This window comes from Echeneis naucrates, chromosome 22 (genome assembly GCF_900963305.1).
Source record: "Echeneis naucrates chromosome 22, fEcheNa1.1, whole genome shotgun sequence".
NCBI lineage: Eukaryota > Metazoa > Chordata > Actinopteri > Carangiformes > Echeneidae > Echeneis > Echeneis naucrates.
The window spans coordinates 19,476,777-19,494,062 of NC_042532.1; the positions used below are offsets into that span (position 1 = coordinate 19,476,777).

Genomic DNA, 17,286 nt, shown 5'->3' on the forward strand with positions numbered 1-17,286 from the left:
AAAGGATAATGCCTGTGAGTTAGTATACAGCATATTGCCTGAGAGAGTGTTGCTATTTTCATGTTATGTTCCCTTGTTTCTGCAGTGGGGGCCTACTGTTTTATAATCACCCACATTTAAGATGCATTCGAACTGTGATGTAATAAAAAAATATACTTCTTTTTTTTTTTAGACTGAAATGGTGATAACTGAGGTGAAATTTTCATAATATCCAATACAAAGTCCAAAATTTCTCCTCTACACAATCTCCACATGTTCTGTGGGTCAGATCAAAACCCACTGCACCCCGTTTACTACGTCCACTCAGTTATTCAGGTTCTCCCTTTAATTTTACTCATATTCGTTAAGGCAGAGAGCAGGCAGAGATCTAAATTTCTTTTATTCTTGGTCCCAGTATTGGATTTCACTGTTTTCAATCTAAGGGCGGACTCCCAACAGCTTTAATCCCGTTCCTCTGTTCGTGGACACACTGTCCTATTTGTGGAGCCTGTCACACATACGTAGGCTTATAAAAAACTGAATTCAGTCCACACACATCGAGGTTTCTGTAGATCTGAAGAAACTGGGCTTCCTGTTCAGAAACCAGGTTACCATGAAAAGCTACAATAGCCCAATAGCCCAGTTACTTAGGGACAGTGCACAAGTCTAATGTTAGTATTATTAGTCTGTACAAAAGCAGGGCCCAGCCTGGTTTGGGCAGATTATTAAAATCATCACTTCGTGTCCGTATTTTATTATTTCCAGATCAAGACTACCTGTCACTGAAGGCCGCAGAGTGTCCGAAGCGGTTGACGTCATGATAGATGTCCGGTCGTGGCAGCACCGTCCACTCGTCACATGCTGCAATGAAAATCAGAGACACACAAGGTCAAACTGTTGGCCCGCTCTCGTGTATGGCATCATAAAAATCATACATCAGCGGCTGGAAATTCAGCTGACGTGTCGCCAGGTGCTGTAAGAGCTCATGTCCTTCAATCGGTCAACAAGTCAGAGGGCAGGGCGTCCTCCAACGAGCCAGTCAGGCTGTGTGAGTGTGTGACAAGTGAAAATTCATTAGATAATAATTAAGAACAGTGACTCAGTGGCGAACACGGCATGATGACGGTGTAAACTATGCATTTGAACCAAAACCATCTCTCTTCATTTTTCTGATAGTTTTGTGTGGCACTTTTTCTTCGATCATCTGATTGGAGAAATGTGGTGAAATAGAAAGTCCATGGAGGCGTCCACAATGTTGTTTTGTCTCTCCTTTTCAGTGATGTTGGGGATTTATGGCGACTTTTGCTAAATGACCCATTATGATAAAGCCATGGCTCCCTCAGACCACTTTATCTGCATTTATGATCTTAAAATGGGCATACATTTTCATTGAGGCATAATTTGCACTCTAATATTGTTTTATTTGACATTTTCTTTAGAAAAGTGAAGCCCTTAAGAAGGGAAAATACCCAATAACTCACTAAAAAAAGCGCAATCATATGTTTTATCTGACTTATTCCATTAATGACCACAGAGCAGAGTTGTTAATGTGCCCAGTCACAACAACACTGTTGATTTACATTCTGTGCATGGATGCTGCAAAACTAAATTTACCTCCATTTTATCTCAGATGTTGAGTCTAAATCTCGACCTCTAAATCCCCCCACCGGAGTCTCGCTGGTAAACAAATGACTGAATGTGGTGACTGATTCCTTTCTGTTTGGCTTGATATGAAGCTCCTGCAGAATAAGACACTTTACACCAATCATGTGTCTGTGCAAACAAAAACAAACAACAGGAAGACTCTGTATGTGAGCCTGAAAGTCAAAGCTGCAGGAACACGAAGGAGCGACTGCAGTACATCACCTTCAGTTAGTACAATGCAGTGCAAGTCATCATAGTTTCCCCAGAGGACGCCGTGACGTGAAAGAGCAGCACATTCACAGACAGACAGTGCACTCTGGTGGCTCGTGCTGGTACGGCAGGTGTTGTGGTGCACTGCCGCCTCAGAGCGAGGACTTGTTACAGCACCACATACCAATGTCAGGACGCCGGACAGCCCCGAAATTCCACCCTCCGATTGAGTTCAGCTTATTAAGGAGGGGCAATTAGTCCTCGACACGCAACCCATCTCAGCCATAATTACCAGACAATTACAGAGCTGCTGCTGCTGCTGCTGACAGCAACCCTGCAGCTGGCTGGGGGTGAGGAGAGCCAGCCAGTCTTTGCTTGTCCAATTACTAAAATCATACAGAGGACAAGAGGCGGCAGAGAGAAGCGTGAGGTCACAAATGAAAAAGCAATACTTAGAAGTTTTTAATTTCTAAAACTTCAACGACACTCAATCGTGGAGACGATATGTTTCCTGCAGTGACAAGCACGAGATGAGTAAGTTTCAATGTGCCAAACCAAGTGAGAACATGGGGCAATAGAAATGCATGAATGGACACTTTGCCTAAAGTTGATTTAACGCAATGCAGCTTCACCTTTCACTGTCTCACCGGTCGGGAAAAGGCACACTTCCTGGATTCCTGGATATTTCAGCCCCAGCGTGCAATTGAGTCTGCTCAATTGCACGCTGACTCAAACAAAAGCAGGCTTGCACAGGGAGGGGAGGAGCTGTTTGTGCCCCTGAGATTGTAATTTCGCTGTCTGTCAATCATCTCAGTAATGACACAGAAAAACAGAGTGTCCTGGGGCCGTTCACTGGCCTGTGGGGAAATCTCCTCCCCGCGCAGACAGAATAAAGCCTCTTGTTAATGAGCAGCTTATGACAGCACTGCAGAAGCACCAGCCACTCTGTTTACAACGTTCACTGGCAGTTAACAAAATGAGGATGCCAGGACGGTTTATGAGAAAGCAGCAGTAACATATTCATTCATTCATTCGTCCATCTTCTAGCACTTATCCATTTCCGGGTCACGGGCGGTGCTGGAGCCAATCCCAGTGAGGTCACTCTGGACATTAGACCATAACACTAACCCTTGTCTTGTTGTGGGGCAACAGGACAACAGCACTAACCACTATGCCACCGTGCTGCTGGAACATATAAAATGGGGAGGGGGGAAAAAAAAAAAAAAAAAAAAAAGGTTCTCTACAATCAGTAACTTCATACTGAACAAATGAAGACAAGATGTGTTCTCTGTCTGCTGTGGAGCAGCTGTGCAGAACAAACAGGGGGTGAGGCATCTTGATTAAAGGCCTTTAGAATAAGTGGGAATAAACACTAGCATGAACATTGGAGACGTGAAATTATCTGCTCATCCCTGACTAGCGTAGTGCTCACTGTACTGAGCCCTGATGACTTCATATTTACCTTCACACAGACGTCCTCAAGGAGTCGAGTGAGAACAGCAGCTCTGGGGGACTTTTTTTTTTCCCTCCTGGATCTCATCTGTCAATTTACCCCCTAAAGACCTGACTCCTCCTTTCCCCATGCGAATAAGACAGATGTCAGACAGACTAGTCAAAGACTCTTGGATGTATTTAGCTTTGATGAAGCAGCATCTCCACGCTTTGTCTCAGGTGGAAGGAGCGGAGCTGCCTCCAGCTCACACAAGCCGTGTTGGGATTTTCAGGCAATGTCTCCTGGATGTTAAGGCATGTGGACAACCAGGACTTTCACATATACTGCTGTTACTATCTTATTCTAAAAGCCCGGCACCTTAGTCTGCTGCCGTAACAGCCTCAGCTCCTCTGGTTTCAGGCTTTCTATCAGATTCTTGGACCTGGCTGCAGGAATTTGTCCCCATTAAACTAAATGAGCTGAACTGATGGAGGGTTATATAGTCTGAAGACAGTGTTCATAAAAGTAGATGAAGACGTATGCAGAGTAAAGGCAGTGCTGAAGAGTCTTAAACCTGCATTATATCAAGTGACCACCAGGAGGTGAGTCCATTGGTTGTGGACATTAGATTGTATTGAAATCTATAAGAAAATGACACAAAAGTGTTCCTTATTATCTCAGTAAATGGCTTCCTAATGGAAGTAATCGTTCATTCTCAGTCTCTAGTTTCAATCCTTGAAAAAAAGAAAAGACCATAACGCAGGGGCTGAATTTAGGAGGCGTGATTATTGTGTGATTGACAGACTGTATCACCCAATCAAGTTCACCCCCACTTATCCTTAGCTCCACCTTCTCCTCTAAATATGCTTTCTTCTGGTAAGAAAAAAAAAACTAAATGGCTAACAGGCAAATTATAAACTGGAGTCTTCAAAACAGCAGCTCACAAACATATTATTGACATCAGCCGGTTGCCACTTGCGTCTGACTCATAGTTGGCATCCCAGTGCATCCCTAAGATGCTGCCTGGATCAGGTGAAATGTCAAGGCAACAAGTGCTAATGAATCCCAGCAGAGAAGGTTTGATATGCAGATAAACAGAAGCCATGAAGGACCAACACACGTCGCCTCCAACAGGCATTTCAAAGGCAACACAGTCCTCCAGACACATTCTGTATCTGCACACATTGTACAGTGTGTAAATGTGTTCTGCATGTAGATGTTATTTGTATTCAATGAGAGTGTGAGCCGGCAACCTGACACCACATTATTATGAGTGGTTATTATGACAGTGGGCTTTGGTTATTCTTATGAACATCCAGTAGTGACATTTGACCTTCCCTTGCCCCGGTGGAGCTGCTCAGCATCCGACAGCGTAACACTGCAGCTGTACTGAGCAGCTCCCATGTGTAAGTCTGTGCGGCTGCATGAATACAAAGCAGCACAGTGCTGGAAGAAAAGAGAGGTGGTGCATGCTCAGCAGAAGAGAGGCTGGGCAAGCAGCCTGCAGGAGCTGCTGGCATGTGTGTCTGTGTGTCTGTGTTACTGACCAAGATTGTAAGCCAGGAAGTCAGACGAGAAGCACTTGGCACCATGGCTCATGGACGTGTCGTTGTGTGTGTTTCCTCCAAACACCAGCATCGTCCCGCTCACTATCACCGCCGTGTGGAGGTAACGGAAGAAGCCGCTGTCTCTCAGAATAGTCCTGCACAAGCACAGTGACGACTATCACACCGTCTGATATTATATAGCACCACACATGGGGATCATTCATACGGCCATTCTTTTCACTGTGAACAATTACTACCTTTAAACACAGACTGACATCGTTACATACAAGGAGCAAAACTCTAAATCACATGTTCAGTCCAGATCTCCAGATCATCCATTCCTATTTTTAACATCAGTAGTCAGGTAAGCCTCATTATTATTTCTCTAATTCATTCATAACATCTGCTTTTTTTGAGCAGTTAAAACATTGCAGTTTATTATGTTTGTGTTCCTGCGGTGGGTTTGTGTGTGTTTTTTTTTTTGCCTCACAGCAAGAAGACTGGAGTTCTGGGACTGAGGCCTATCTGTGTGCACTTTGCATGTTCTAACTGTGTGAGTGCCCACCAGGTACTCCGGATTCCTCCCACGGTCTAAATACCTGCAGCTTTAGGTTAATAAGTGCTCTTAAATTGCCTTTAGGCGTGAGTGTCAGCATGAACAGGTGTTTGTCTCTATGTGTGGGGCCTGTGATAGACTGACGACCTGAGCAGGCTGCAGTGTGCCATAACATGGTACTTAGACGCCTATCAAAGTAAAATGGCAGCTCTGTGAAATAACAGTGTTGTGCTGTGTTAGTAAGAGCTACTTCACATCACTGTAAGCAAACAGAAAAGGTCACCATTTTCTCTTGTCCACGTCGAACTTGTACAGGTCTCCAGCCAAGCCGTATTTGTTGGCACTAAAGGCCTTGTAGCCTCCGTGGATGTAGATGGCTCTGGTGCCCGGGTCGAAGACGCTGCTGTGGCCGTAGCCGCCCTGAACCAGCGCCCCGTCCGTCGACACCATGCTCCATGTGTTCTGGACTGCAGGGCCACACAAACAACGATCAGGGAGAGACAGAAAACAAGCTCCAATTTACCTGAATGTAATGTAAAGTTGTTGTGGAGGTCTTCCCACAGCATTTTATTAATGAAAAAAAGACAACCTAATATAATTCTTTGCATTATTGCTCATATAGCGCATCAGGCAGCCATCGGCTTTAATTTGTTACCATCTAGGTTATTAAAATAACCAAATCACTTTAATTCGTGAGCAAATAGGAGATTCACTCTTGTCCATAAACCACAGTTGCAGGTTAATTCAACTCATTTTCTCAGACAGATTGGCTTTTAGAAGACAAGACTTCTTAATTAAGTTTGGTTTCCTGCCAACAAGGGTGGTGGATTACATGAATGCACCACCCGAGTCCAAAAGTCGTTAGCTTCATTTTGGTGGCCGGTGTTAATTTCCTGTTGTTGTAAACTGATTTATTAGACTCTTACAGCCAGAGCTGTGGTTTTTAGTTCCAGCAAGGGAGCAACCAACTAAAGGCTGAAGTGGGGAAATTGCTCCAAGAGACATTACAGGTACAACCTTTGAACAAATCCCTCTTTGTCTCCCCACCAACATCACCTCACCTATATTGTACTCCTGGACCTGGCTGATGTACCCATACAGAGGACAGTGTCCAAAGAGAACCAGCATGACAGGACTGGCGTTTTCCTGGGCAGGAGGCACGATGTGGGCCGAGTGTCCCACCACGGCGTACTGCTCCTTAGCCCGCGGGCTCAGGAGGACCCAGGTCTGGTTCTGGATGTGGAAAACCCACAGCTGGCTGGACACGTTTCCTGAGGAGTCGATCTTTCCTCCGTACATGAAGATCTTTCCCTGGTAGAGACAAGGACACAACAGAGCAGACTTAAGTTGAACACATTTAACTAAATCATCAATTAACTCATCTATCCACCACAAAACTTTTCTTCCTTTTATTATTTGTTCATATTTCTAAAAAAATCTAACCTTAGTTTGAAAGCTTAATTAAAATATATGAAAGCAGATGCACATTATCAGATTTATTTGCCATTTTATTTCAAGCCACATTTGCTGACAAGTTAGCATGTAAAATGATTTAAAGATTTTTGAGACGCCACTGTTTTTAGACAATTCTTTGTTTTCTTCCCTGTCAGTCTGTCTCTTTTATCTGATTTGTTGAATTAAAAATTTGAATAATTGCATAATAATTGCACTACAGAACAGGAAGTGTTGAAATATTAGTATTAGTATGTAGGAGGCCATGAGCATTGTGCCTCATTATGATGGAACTGCGCCTGACAAAGTCTCACTGCAGCTATCATGAACTCTAATTCTAATGAAGACTAATGATTAAGAGTGAAAAAAGAAAAAAACTCTTTGTTGAGTCGTTCAGTATCAGTAACCTTCTAACTTTCCACGAGTTCTGAATTTTTAAAACTTCATTATGAAAATTAAACATTATTCTGTGCACCTTGTTTCTCACTGAAGGATTTCTCCTAACAGAGAGCTGCAGTCTGGAGGTCAGGCAGTAGGAAGTCTCTCGATACTCAGACTTATCACAATAAACCAGAAAAATGTTCTCATGCACTTGATAATAAATGTTCAAGACTCAGAGATAGTGTTGAATAGAGAAGCTCCTTGTGTTTCATTACGAGCAGAAGCTTCAGTTCAGTTGGGAGCATAAACTTTCTTATATCCATAAGCTGTAAATAAAAGTAGACGCAGTCAGATTGTATTGAAGTCTGTGTGAAAATGGCCCTACTTCTCACTTGACTTATTCCCTCAGTAAACGTTTTCCTAATGAGGTGGAAGGAGCGGAGCTGCCTCCAGGTCCATACTTGCAGGAACTTAGGTTATGTCAGCTGTATATAAAGGTGCCTGGACACCCAGACATTACACATATGGGATTGTTAAAATCTCATTAGTCTGCTGCCGTATCAGTCTCTGCTGGTTGCAGGCTCCCTGCCTGACTGCAGGAATTTGTGCCCATCAAGCCAGATGAGTATCAGTGAGGTGCAGCACTGATGGGGAGGGGAGATTAAGTCTGATTATAGAAAATGAATTTAGAGTTGAGGTCTGCAAAGTGAAGCCAAATCCTGACTGCCCTAAACCTGCAGTTGGTGACTACAAAGAGATCAGATAGTATTGAGGTCTCTGTGAAGACGATGAGTTTATGGTCTCAGTCTCTACTGTCAAGATGTTCATTTCTGAAACGATGATCCCATTTAGTGGAAAAGAGGCCATAAAGCAGGGAATGGGGTTCACCTGCATGATGGCCAGGACAGAGGTGACAGTCAAACCACAAACTGGAGGCTTTAAGATGGCAGCTCCCAAACCAATGGGTAAGTCATGTTGCCCTGGTGGTTCACCTGCTGGAGCACGTACCATTTAGGCTTAGTCATCACCGCAGCAGGTGCAGAGGGTTAGGGTTAGTCCAACCTTTGGCCCTTTGTCATTCCCCCTCTCTCCCTGTGTTTAGTGCCTCTCACTGCAGCTTAAATAAAACACCCTGAAAGAAGAACTGTGTTTTCTGGACCCATCTATCACAGTAGCTCCACCTCACTGGAGGTTATCCGCCGTGTTTCCAAGATCATCAGGATATCAGTTCTATCAGTTACTTACCAAGTACTGATTTGTTTTCAGATTTGTCTTGTGAGCACACATTTACTTCCATGACACATTTGCACACCTTGATGTGATTTGTGCATTACAAATGCTACAGCTCGAACTTCTTACAGACTGTGGAGCAAACAGACTGTGTCTTCATCTGAATCCTCCTCTGTCTAATCTATTGATCCATCACTGGCTCTTCTCAGTCCTCCTGGCTGAGACGAAACTGCCTCACCACTTCACTGCAGCATATCAAAACCCAGAGATTTATATATTCCAGACAACAGACAGACACTACTAAAGGCATATATCAAAGAATGGAGAGCTTATAATGTTCCTGCTACAGCCTCCATTTAATTTAGCTGTCATCTGTTCTGTTCTCACGCTTTTTTTGAAGACGTTTTCATAGCACGGTGAAGCTGTGTTGACAGAAACAGATGCATGTAAAATGCACTATGATAAGAGCTGGGCTGTGTTGTGTCCATTCCCTCTACTCACCTCATGAAGAGCCAGTGAGTGGCCATATCGTGGCGTGACGGTGTTGACGGAGGGGTCGAGGGTCAGCCACCTCTTGCTGCTGAGGTTGTAACTTCAGGAACAGAGAGAGCAGAAAGGCGTGATGAGCACTGCAGCAGTATAATTTCTACACTCAGATTCCTGCGTAGTACACAGATTAAAGTGCTCCGAGTCTAAATGTGTGGACAAAGACTGTGCCACAGACAGGAAGAACTGAAATTAAAATCCATATTGGTCATTAAGCAGCACTTAGCCAGCTCTCCAACCGCTACCAGCTTTTTAATTCTTGTCTGTGAAATACAGTCATTTTCTTCAGATGAAAAACAACAACAACATGAACCAGCAGAATTTAAGTTTAACTCATTTTAGAGCTGGCAACCTCGCGATAAGCCTGGCCTCAGTGATAGACAACACAGCCTCTGTGAAAGATTAAAAATGAGCAGATGAAGATGTTAATTAGCGATCTGTGAGGTGCCTGTTCTGTCGCCACATTAACTGTGAGCTACACTAACTGGTTAACAGGCAGACAGAGTGCTACCCTTCTGGGAGAATAGGCTTATGTAAGGTCATTCCCAGATGTATCTACGTGGCCTACAGGCAGCACTGCTGGTTTGGTCTGAGCTGCACATGTGGAGTAATATATTGTGTCATTTTGTGTGTAAGTGGCACTTCTCTTTATCAAACTGGTAACTGATTCTGTTCATTAAATATAGCTGTACATAAAACCACAAAGACATCAGTAAAATACAAGGCTCTGGAGTTGAATGACCTCTGAATGACAAGCCTTCCTGCTGATAACCAGCATTTCTTATAGGCTGTTTCTGGGCCTCGTATCTATGTGTGTGTCACAATTTGGGAAAATGTTCATCTAAAGAAGCCTGTAATGCTGCAGCTAAGGTAGGAACATACTACAAACCTACACAGAGAAGGCTATTTAGACCAGAGGTCTCCAACTCCGGTCCTGCATGTTTTCGATGTTTCCTGCTCCATGAGCGACTCCTGATCAGACTTCGGCAGAGCTTGATGTCGAGCTGATTTGAATCAGGTGTGTTGGAGCAGGAAACATCTAAAACATGCAGGACAGTGGCTCTCCAGGACCGGAGCTGGAGACTTCTGCTTTAGACAGATTCAACTGTCGAGGGGAAAAAAAACAAAAAAACAAGGTTGTTGTATTTTATAGTATCACGTGACGGAGGACGGGCAGAAATAAAAGAGACTTTGGCCTTGAGCAAACCATAAAAGCAAAACTTGAGCTGAGGGAATAAGTGTGATCTTGCAGGGTGGAGTTCAGGGTGAGACGCTCTCGTCTATCCTGTAATTTTATGGTTTTAATTACACCTCTCACTCTGAGGCCAAGTTCTGTGTCTTGCTGATTTTCATCAGAAAGGAAGTCCTGTGGCTTCTTCCCGTCAACGCTAACAGATAAGTGTCACTTTAACACCTGGTGTGTGTGTGTGCCGGCGATGCAAGTAAAAATTATTTACATTTCTGGCTCTGGGTTTCAGAAGCACAGTCGCATAGCAACAGTCTAAAATCCAACAGTAGATGGTGACAGTGGGGGAATACATACGCTTTGACCATGTGATAGTCAGAGGTGTTGAAGACGTAGCCTCCTATGACCCACATGATGCCCTGGTCCACCACTGCCTTGTGGGACGCCCTTGCAAGCCCGGCATCGGCATACTCCTCCCGGCTCCAGAAGGAGGAATTGGCAGGAACTGAGACGGAGCAGTCTGGACCTGAAGAGGAACAGAAAGCACAGAATCAAGACTCCACGGAGGACTAAATGATTCAGGAAGCTCAGCTAATGCTTCTTCCTTTTCTTTTCTTTTTTTTTTTGGCACAAGTCCCAACCTTATTGGGGATCATAACACCACCTCGCCTTAAGTGAGACAAAACACCAGCAAAATAAATCCTGTAAAACAGGAAAAAAAAAAAATCTAGCTTGTGAGAAAGTTCCAGCATTAGCAGAGCATTATACTTTCACAGGCTGCACTAGTTTACTTTCATGTCCTGGAGGCAGAGTGAACAGAAAACTGGGGCTATCAGCTCTCTGACGATGATGGAAACATATTGATTTAATTTCTCAAATTATGAAAACGAACTGCAAGAGAAAGAGGTTAAGGACGCATTTATAGACTGCTGATGCAGGTGTGGAGTAATTTAGCTTTAGAAAGTAGATCCAAAAGCTTTTGAAATTCAAGATGTGTGGAAAGAACTGAATGAACTGCAGAAGCTGAGTGGCAGGGTTGAATTTGTTTATAACATTCTTTTGGGAAGCATTAATTAATAATGCCTTACTGATTTGAGTGGAATAGCCCTTTAAACACAGGCTGCTCTAAATAAAGCTGCCTCCCTCTGTTACTGGACAAGAACAATAACAGCAGAATAAACCGGAATCCCTCCCGCATGAAGGGAAAAGCTGCTCTGCCAGGAATGCAGAGATCAGCCTTGTCCCGTCGATATTTTGAACCACGCAGGTTTCAGAGCAAATTTGTCGATGTTATTAAATCAAATGCCTGTCCATCCTACATGATCACAGAGAGAGATAAAAAAAATGCCTAGAATAAAACATCACTTGCATCGTACAACAGAAGCAGGAAGAGAACCGGTGGGGGATTTCCCTTATTGATCGTTATCAAAATAATGCAGGAACGGACTGACAGGACAGGAAGTGTTGTAATTCGCCACAACAATCAAGGTCACTTTACCCATTCTCCTGAAATGTCGCTCAGTGGCTGAGGAAATTCCCCAGCGGCTAATTTCCTTCAATCTGAGTCTAGTTTTGGCAGCCAAAAAAAAAAAAAACAAAAAAACGGCGGCATTTCCATGAATTAAAAGAATAAACTGTGGAAGGCTACATTTGTGCAAACAGTCAGGCCTGATTGGACAACAATCTGTCTCTGCTTTAGCCTTAGTCGGTGTAGAAAATGTGTTCATTTGGAACATGGCAGCAGAGAGCACGTCTAGTGTGCTACTCCTCGGCTCAAACACCATGACATGGTAATAAAGGCTTAAAAGAACATTCTCTCTCTCACACACACACACACACACACACACAAACACTCTTGTTTCCTAACTCCCTCAGCTTTGGTAATTAGATGTGAGCACAATGAGCTGCTGATTTAACTGTAGTTAAATTAGACCGTTGTCTTTGCTTGAACTAACAGAGTCAAAGTCAAAGAGGAACACAGCAGCGTCTGGTCATTGCCAAATAAATACAGACTCCATGTTCGCAACTCAACCGAGCTGATGAGGAAGTTGAGTCGGAGCGTAACTGTAACAGGTCGGAGCAGATGGAGGCTGTGGGGGCAGTGGGAGCCTCAGTGATGGTGGAGGCTTAAAACTGAAGAGGCGCTGCGTTGAATCAGTAGATAAACAGGCAGAATCTGGACAGATAAAGTCAGTAACACTCTTCACTAAACCTCCAGCTGCTTCTCTGGAGCTTCATTTATTCCTGAGGAGGTTTTCAACAGAAATGAACCAGAGAGCTGTAATAAGAAAAATTACAAAAAAGGAAATTACCGAGTTAAATTAGGTAGCTATGATGAAAAACTTGAAATGAATGGGATGAAATTGCTTCTTTTTAATAACAATTAGATGTCGGTTTCATGTTCTGTGTTGGAAGTATGTTAAATTGTAATATCCCTATTAGACAAAAGAAATTAGACGACTTCTTCTGCAGGTTTTCTCAGAGGGGAGTATTAACACCACTGGAATCGAACTCTTTAACAGAAAAGTATAAAAATCCTTTTTTTTTGTTTTGTTTAGTTTTTTTGACTGCAATTCGCCAGTCTTCATCTGGGGGGGTCATCAGACAGAAGGAGGCAATGACAAATAACCCTGAAAACTAAATACATTTTTTTTTTTTCAATTCTGTGTTCTTTCTATCTGAGAACAGTGCCAGATATTCCTGGGCACTAGCAGATAGGGATCTTTAATCTGATTACTGGACTTCTTCAGAAATAAATTAGCCAGATAATCGTACTTAATTGACATTTCTTTTCACCTCGTTTATTCGTTCTACATGAAATCTTCTAAAAGCTGTAGATGCGGGTGACAACTCAGTGATCCGGAACAAAGCCAATTACACGGTCCTGTACGGTATTGTAGTTCCCCTCAGCTCTCATCACTTTATAGTCTCAGACTGTGATCCAACAGCTCAGTATCAAACAACAGGGTTGTTGATTTTAATCTACAGCTTCTTTACCACTGAAAACAGACAGAACAGGAAGGAGGATCGGCTTTCCACGGATATCTTGTATTAACCACTGTGGCTGGTATAGGTGGATGTCGGCTGCCATATCATTTCTGATTACACACCCCTGGAGTCGCTCTCCATTCTGTTCAGAACGTGGAACAAGTAGAAAGTCTTATTTAGCCACTGAGGAAGGTTTACTCATGTCAGTGGCGGCCCAAGTGATGCTGCCACAGCGCCAACCCACCTTGCCATCCGGTCTTGCAGACGCACGTCTTGTTCAGGCAGTGACCTCGGTCGGGGTTGCCGCAGTTGGCCATGCAGTATGGGACGTCGCAGGCTTCTCCCTTCCAGTTGACTTGGCACTCACAGTACACAGAACCGCTGGAGGGCCCAACTCGGCACTCACCACGGCCGGAGCAGTTGTTGGGACATGTGTTCACCCTGGGAGGAAGATAAAGACAGACCAGGACTTCACTCCGTGAATAAAACATCATGAACACCTTTCAGTGACTGAGCTGCATCTGCTTTGGTGCCACAGTTGTCTGCAGGCTTAGAGAGAAAATATGCACCGCTCCCCTTCAGACAGCTGAATATTGTTGGTAGCCCCCCCCCAATCGGCTTGTCGGGCACCTGCCCCGACATTTGCCAGTCTGGTAAGGAGGCCATCTGCACAGCTACAGCAGTGAGGCCTGGAGGATCCGATGTAAAAAAGAAACACTGGCGCTCCCTGTGTCGTTCGACGGGACGTTTCTATTGTACGTTCATCTCTTCCTCTTGAGGAAAGGCTAACATCATACAGCTGGAACCACAAACAGCAGAGACACTTTGTGTCTGCTGCACTTCTGAATCTGAATCAGTTTTTCTTTTTCCTTGTAGGGTTTTTACACAGAATTTGTTCTGTTTTTTTTTTGTTGTTGTTTGTTTTTCTTGGGAGGAGGAATAAGGATGTACAGAAGCACTTGGCTTACATCCCTGGTTTGAAACCCAACTGGTCCGATTCTCCCTCCAACCTCCCCCATTTTCCTGTCATTCTCAACCACACTGTCAACTAAGTGTGTAGTGCCCAGAAAATAACATTTACAGATGTGCAAAAACATCTGCCAAGCAATCACAAAAGAAAAAAAAAAACAAAAAACAAAGAACTGACAACTGCCCCACAATCATCAAAAGTTGTTGACAGCATCAGGATGAGCAGTGATTCAGGTATCACTGCAAACAGAAGCTCACAGCGTAGTCCCAGTTCCAGATGGCACATCATGAGCAGGTTGTGTGTCTGAACAGTGTAAACATGAGTAGATTTTTTTTTTGTGCATGCTGCTGTCAGACAGTTGTCCAAAACCCCACAGCTGGAAGAGATCTTTGTGGAGAGCTAGGAAAACAAAAACCAAAGTCTTCTGTCTTTCGGAAAAACACTCTGCTTTGTTTGTATTGGGATGACGTGCCCGTCAGATGATTTATGTCTATTGGCAAGTACACTGGGGCTCTCCTGTTGGTACAGGGAAAAGTACATTGATTTCTTCCAGGCTGAATGCAAATAACCAGAACCATGTAACGTGCACGTGGGACACAGCAGAGTTATATTACCCATTAGAAGCACAGCCCAGCATCAATCATCTTTGGAGGAAAATCAGACCTACTCTGGACTCTCTCCTGGTTGGGTGGTACAGTCTGTCAATCACACAGTAGCCACAACCCCTAACTCATCCCCTGCTTTATGGCCTATTTTCCTCCAAATGGGCTCTTCATGTTGTATTAAAGACTTGAAACTGGAAACTGAGACTACACACTCAGTAGGACAACGACGGCTGAGCTAATAAATGATAAGTAGAGCCATTTTCCCATGACCTTCAATACACCCTGACTTCTTTGTCTTTATAACCAGTGGAGTCGCCGCCTGATGGCCAACAGGTTCAATGTTTAAGACTCTTCAGTATTGACTTCACTTTTAAAACTGAGTTTACATCCAGTTTTTTTTTTTTTTTTTTTTTTTAGCAGCCAATTTCCTCTTTCCAGCCTTTGCAGTAGGACTGTCGCACAATAAAAAGCACCAAGTGCATCTTTCAGACCACTTAAATATTTAATGTTAATGTCTCTTCTTGGTCTTTTTTGGGGGGGTGGATGTTAGGCACAGCAACACTTGTTCCCAGAACAACACGTCCGCCATTCAATCAGGGCAATAGTGTGAAACCACAGTCCTGGTGTGTACACGAGATAAGACCAACACAGACATGCCTCTGAAAAAAATCGGCCTACTACACGTCACATCTAATGTAATGTCTCCTATACATGAGCCACAGTCAAAAGTTTTGCAAACTTTCAGAATGACATTATTAGACACCAAAGGGAGAGAGTGAATGTACGTTTTTTTTTTTTTTCTTTCTCCTGCTGAAGACAAACATGTTTGGGAGGGAAACAGACGACACAAAGGGCCCTCGTCATTCTTTCAAGTTCCTTCAGCAGCCTGATGGTTTGATGTTTTCGTCTCCTCCACCTTTCCCAGAGACCAAAGACTGGGGGCCCGGGGGCACTTTGCTTTCATCCAACTCTGTGTTTCTCAGCCCAACTTCAATCCTATCGCTATGGTGACGGCACAAATGGGCGAGGGGAAAAGCGCAGGGGTCCATTATGTCCATCTTTGCTGATGTTTGGCAGGGATGTGTTTTAGGATAAAACCCTGCCATTTTTTGATTAGTGAGTCAGTCTGACTCATGTTTGGTTTGATCGTTTCTTCTGCTGGTACAGTGTCTTCCAACGATGCACAGACATTTTGCATAAGACGACAGAATTTATTGGCTTTCTGTATATATTTATATTTCAATACAGATCTTTTTTTGGTGCAAAGACCTCTTTGAAATGTTGATGCCAAGACACAAACCAATGTCAAGAGCTGAAGACATAACAAAAGAAGATGCTCTGCAGGACAGATTAAGTGAAGCGAATCATAAATCCTTCATCAATAAATTAAGTAAGAAGCCCTAACCAGGAGAAGACAAAACATCAATCTAAAAAAAGGGGGAAAAATAGAATTCAAAAAGATAGCCATAAATGCAAATCATTAATTATCGGATTCTATCATAGCTGCGTGTCCGCAATCCAGATTGGCTCTGTCTGTTTCAGTCTCTGAACTGATTTACAGTTTGCAGTGTGTTGGTGTTATGAGTCAGTCCAACAGCTAATTTACATTTGATGTGTTTGTTAGTTTGCTAGTGCCTCAGTTACCTCACAAAACCCTCATATAAAAGCTACACATGCGCGGAGCAGCATCGGTAGCACAATACAGTAAATCTGCAGACTGATCAGTCATTACTGCAGGATGATGGAGAGTCCATCACGTTGAGTGTGGAGGAAAGATTTACATAATATTTCTATTAAATATCTGTGATTCAGAACAAATTGCTCCTTATGATTTTACACCTTTGATCATCCTTAAATTTCTTTTGGGATTAATGAAACAAGAGGCAGGAGATGAGGATTTAGGCGGGAGAGGTGGCAAAGAGTCTCACTGGCTGGGATTCAAACCATTCGGCTCTTAGCCCCCCCCACTTAGAAGGGACAAAGTTGTAGATTGTGTTTTCAATAAAAAGCCATTAGCACCGACAGCTGTTTACTTAACAGTCTTGCTAGGAGCTAAAATAAGAGATTATAATACATCCTCTGAGCAGCTCCAAAAATATCGATAGAGTTCAATCTGAACTTTTATTATGAAAAACCTATTGTTTGTGCCAATTAAGTGATTTGTTGCTGATCTGTAGTTCTCATGTCAGCAGGATGGGACTGATTATTATTATTATTATTGCATTTGGCTGCTTCACCAACACGCGTCCCAGACCGCCCATCAACAGCAGATGAAGGTGTAGTGATCCAACAAAAGCACACTGCAGCAAATGGACGGCAGCAGCCCGACGTGATCCTTTTGGTAAAGTGCTGTTGGCCAGCTGTGCCAGCGAACAGGCTGAATTATGCAGAAAGCGACAGGTTTGTGTGCACCATCGTGTTCCAGAGAAAAGTGTTTAGCGAGCCCGTCGTCTTGTTAAATCTAAACAGCCAGTCAAACAGAAACAAATTGCACCGAGGGTCCCATCTCAGGGATCACTATCAAGGTATTTGTCATTTAATAGACGCTTTTATCCAGTGA

General features: G+C 43.5%; 1 protein-coding gene across 3 annotated transcripts in view; it reads right to left on the bottom strand.

Annotated features, from left to right (window-relative positions):
- The window catches only part of atrn (attractin), a 103,747-nt gene that overhangs the window by 73,261 nt on the left and 13,200 nt on the right, over nucleotides 1–17,286 (bottom strand). For 2 of the 3 annotated variants that reach the window (XM_029493622.1, XM_029493621.1), the window contains exons 5-11: nucleotides 13,396–13,592; nucleotides 10,521–10,689; nucleotides 8,933–9,023; nucleotides 6,425–6,679; nucleotides 5,652–5,830; nucleotides 4,813–4,967; nucleotides 756–840 (exon numbers count right to left, since the gene is read on the bottom strand). In XM_029493622.1, the coding sequence (XP_029349482.1) occupies nucleotides 756–840; nucleotides 4,813–4,967; nucleotides 5,652–5,830; nucleotides 6,425–6,679; nucleotides 8,933–9,023; nucleotides 10,521–10,689; nucleotides 13,396–13,592 (1,131 nt within the window). Of the gene's footprint in view, nucleotides 1–755; nucleotides 841–4,812; nucleotides 4,968–5,651; nucleotides 5,836–6,424; nucleotides 6,680–8,932; nucleotides 9,024–10,520; nucleotides 10,690–13,395; nucleotides 13,593–17,286 lie in introns of all 3 variants that reach the window. The other variant, XM_029493620.1, reaches the window with a different exon arrangement.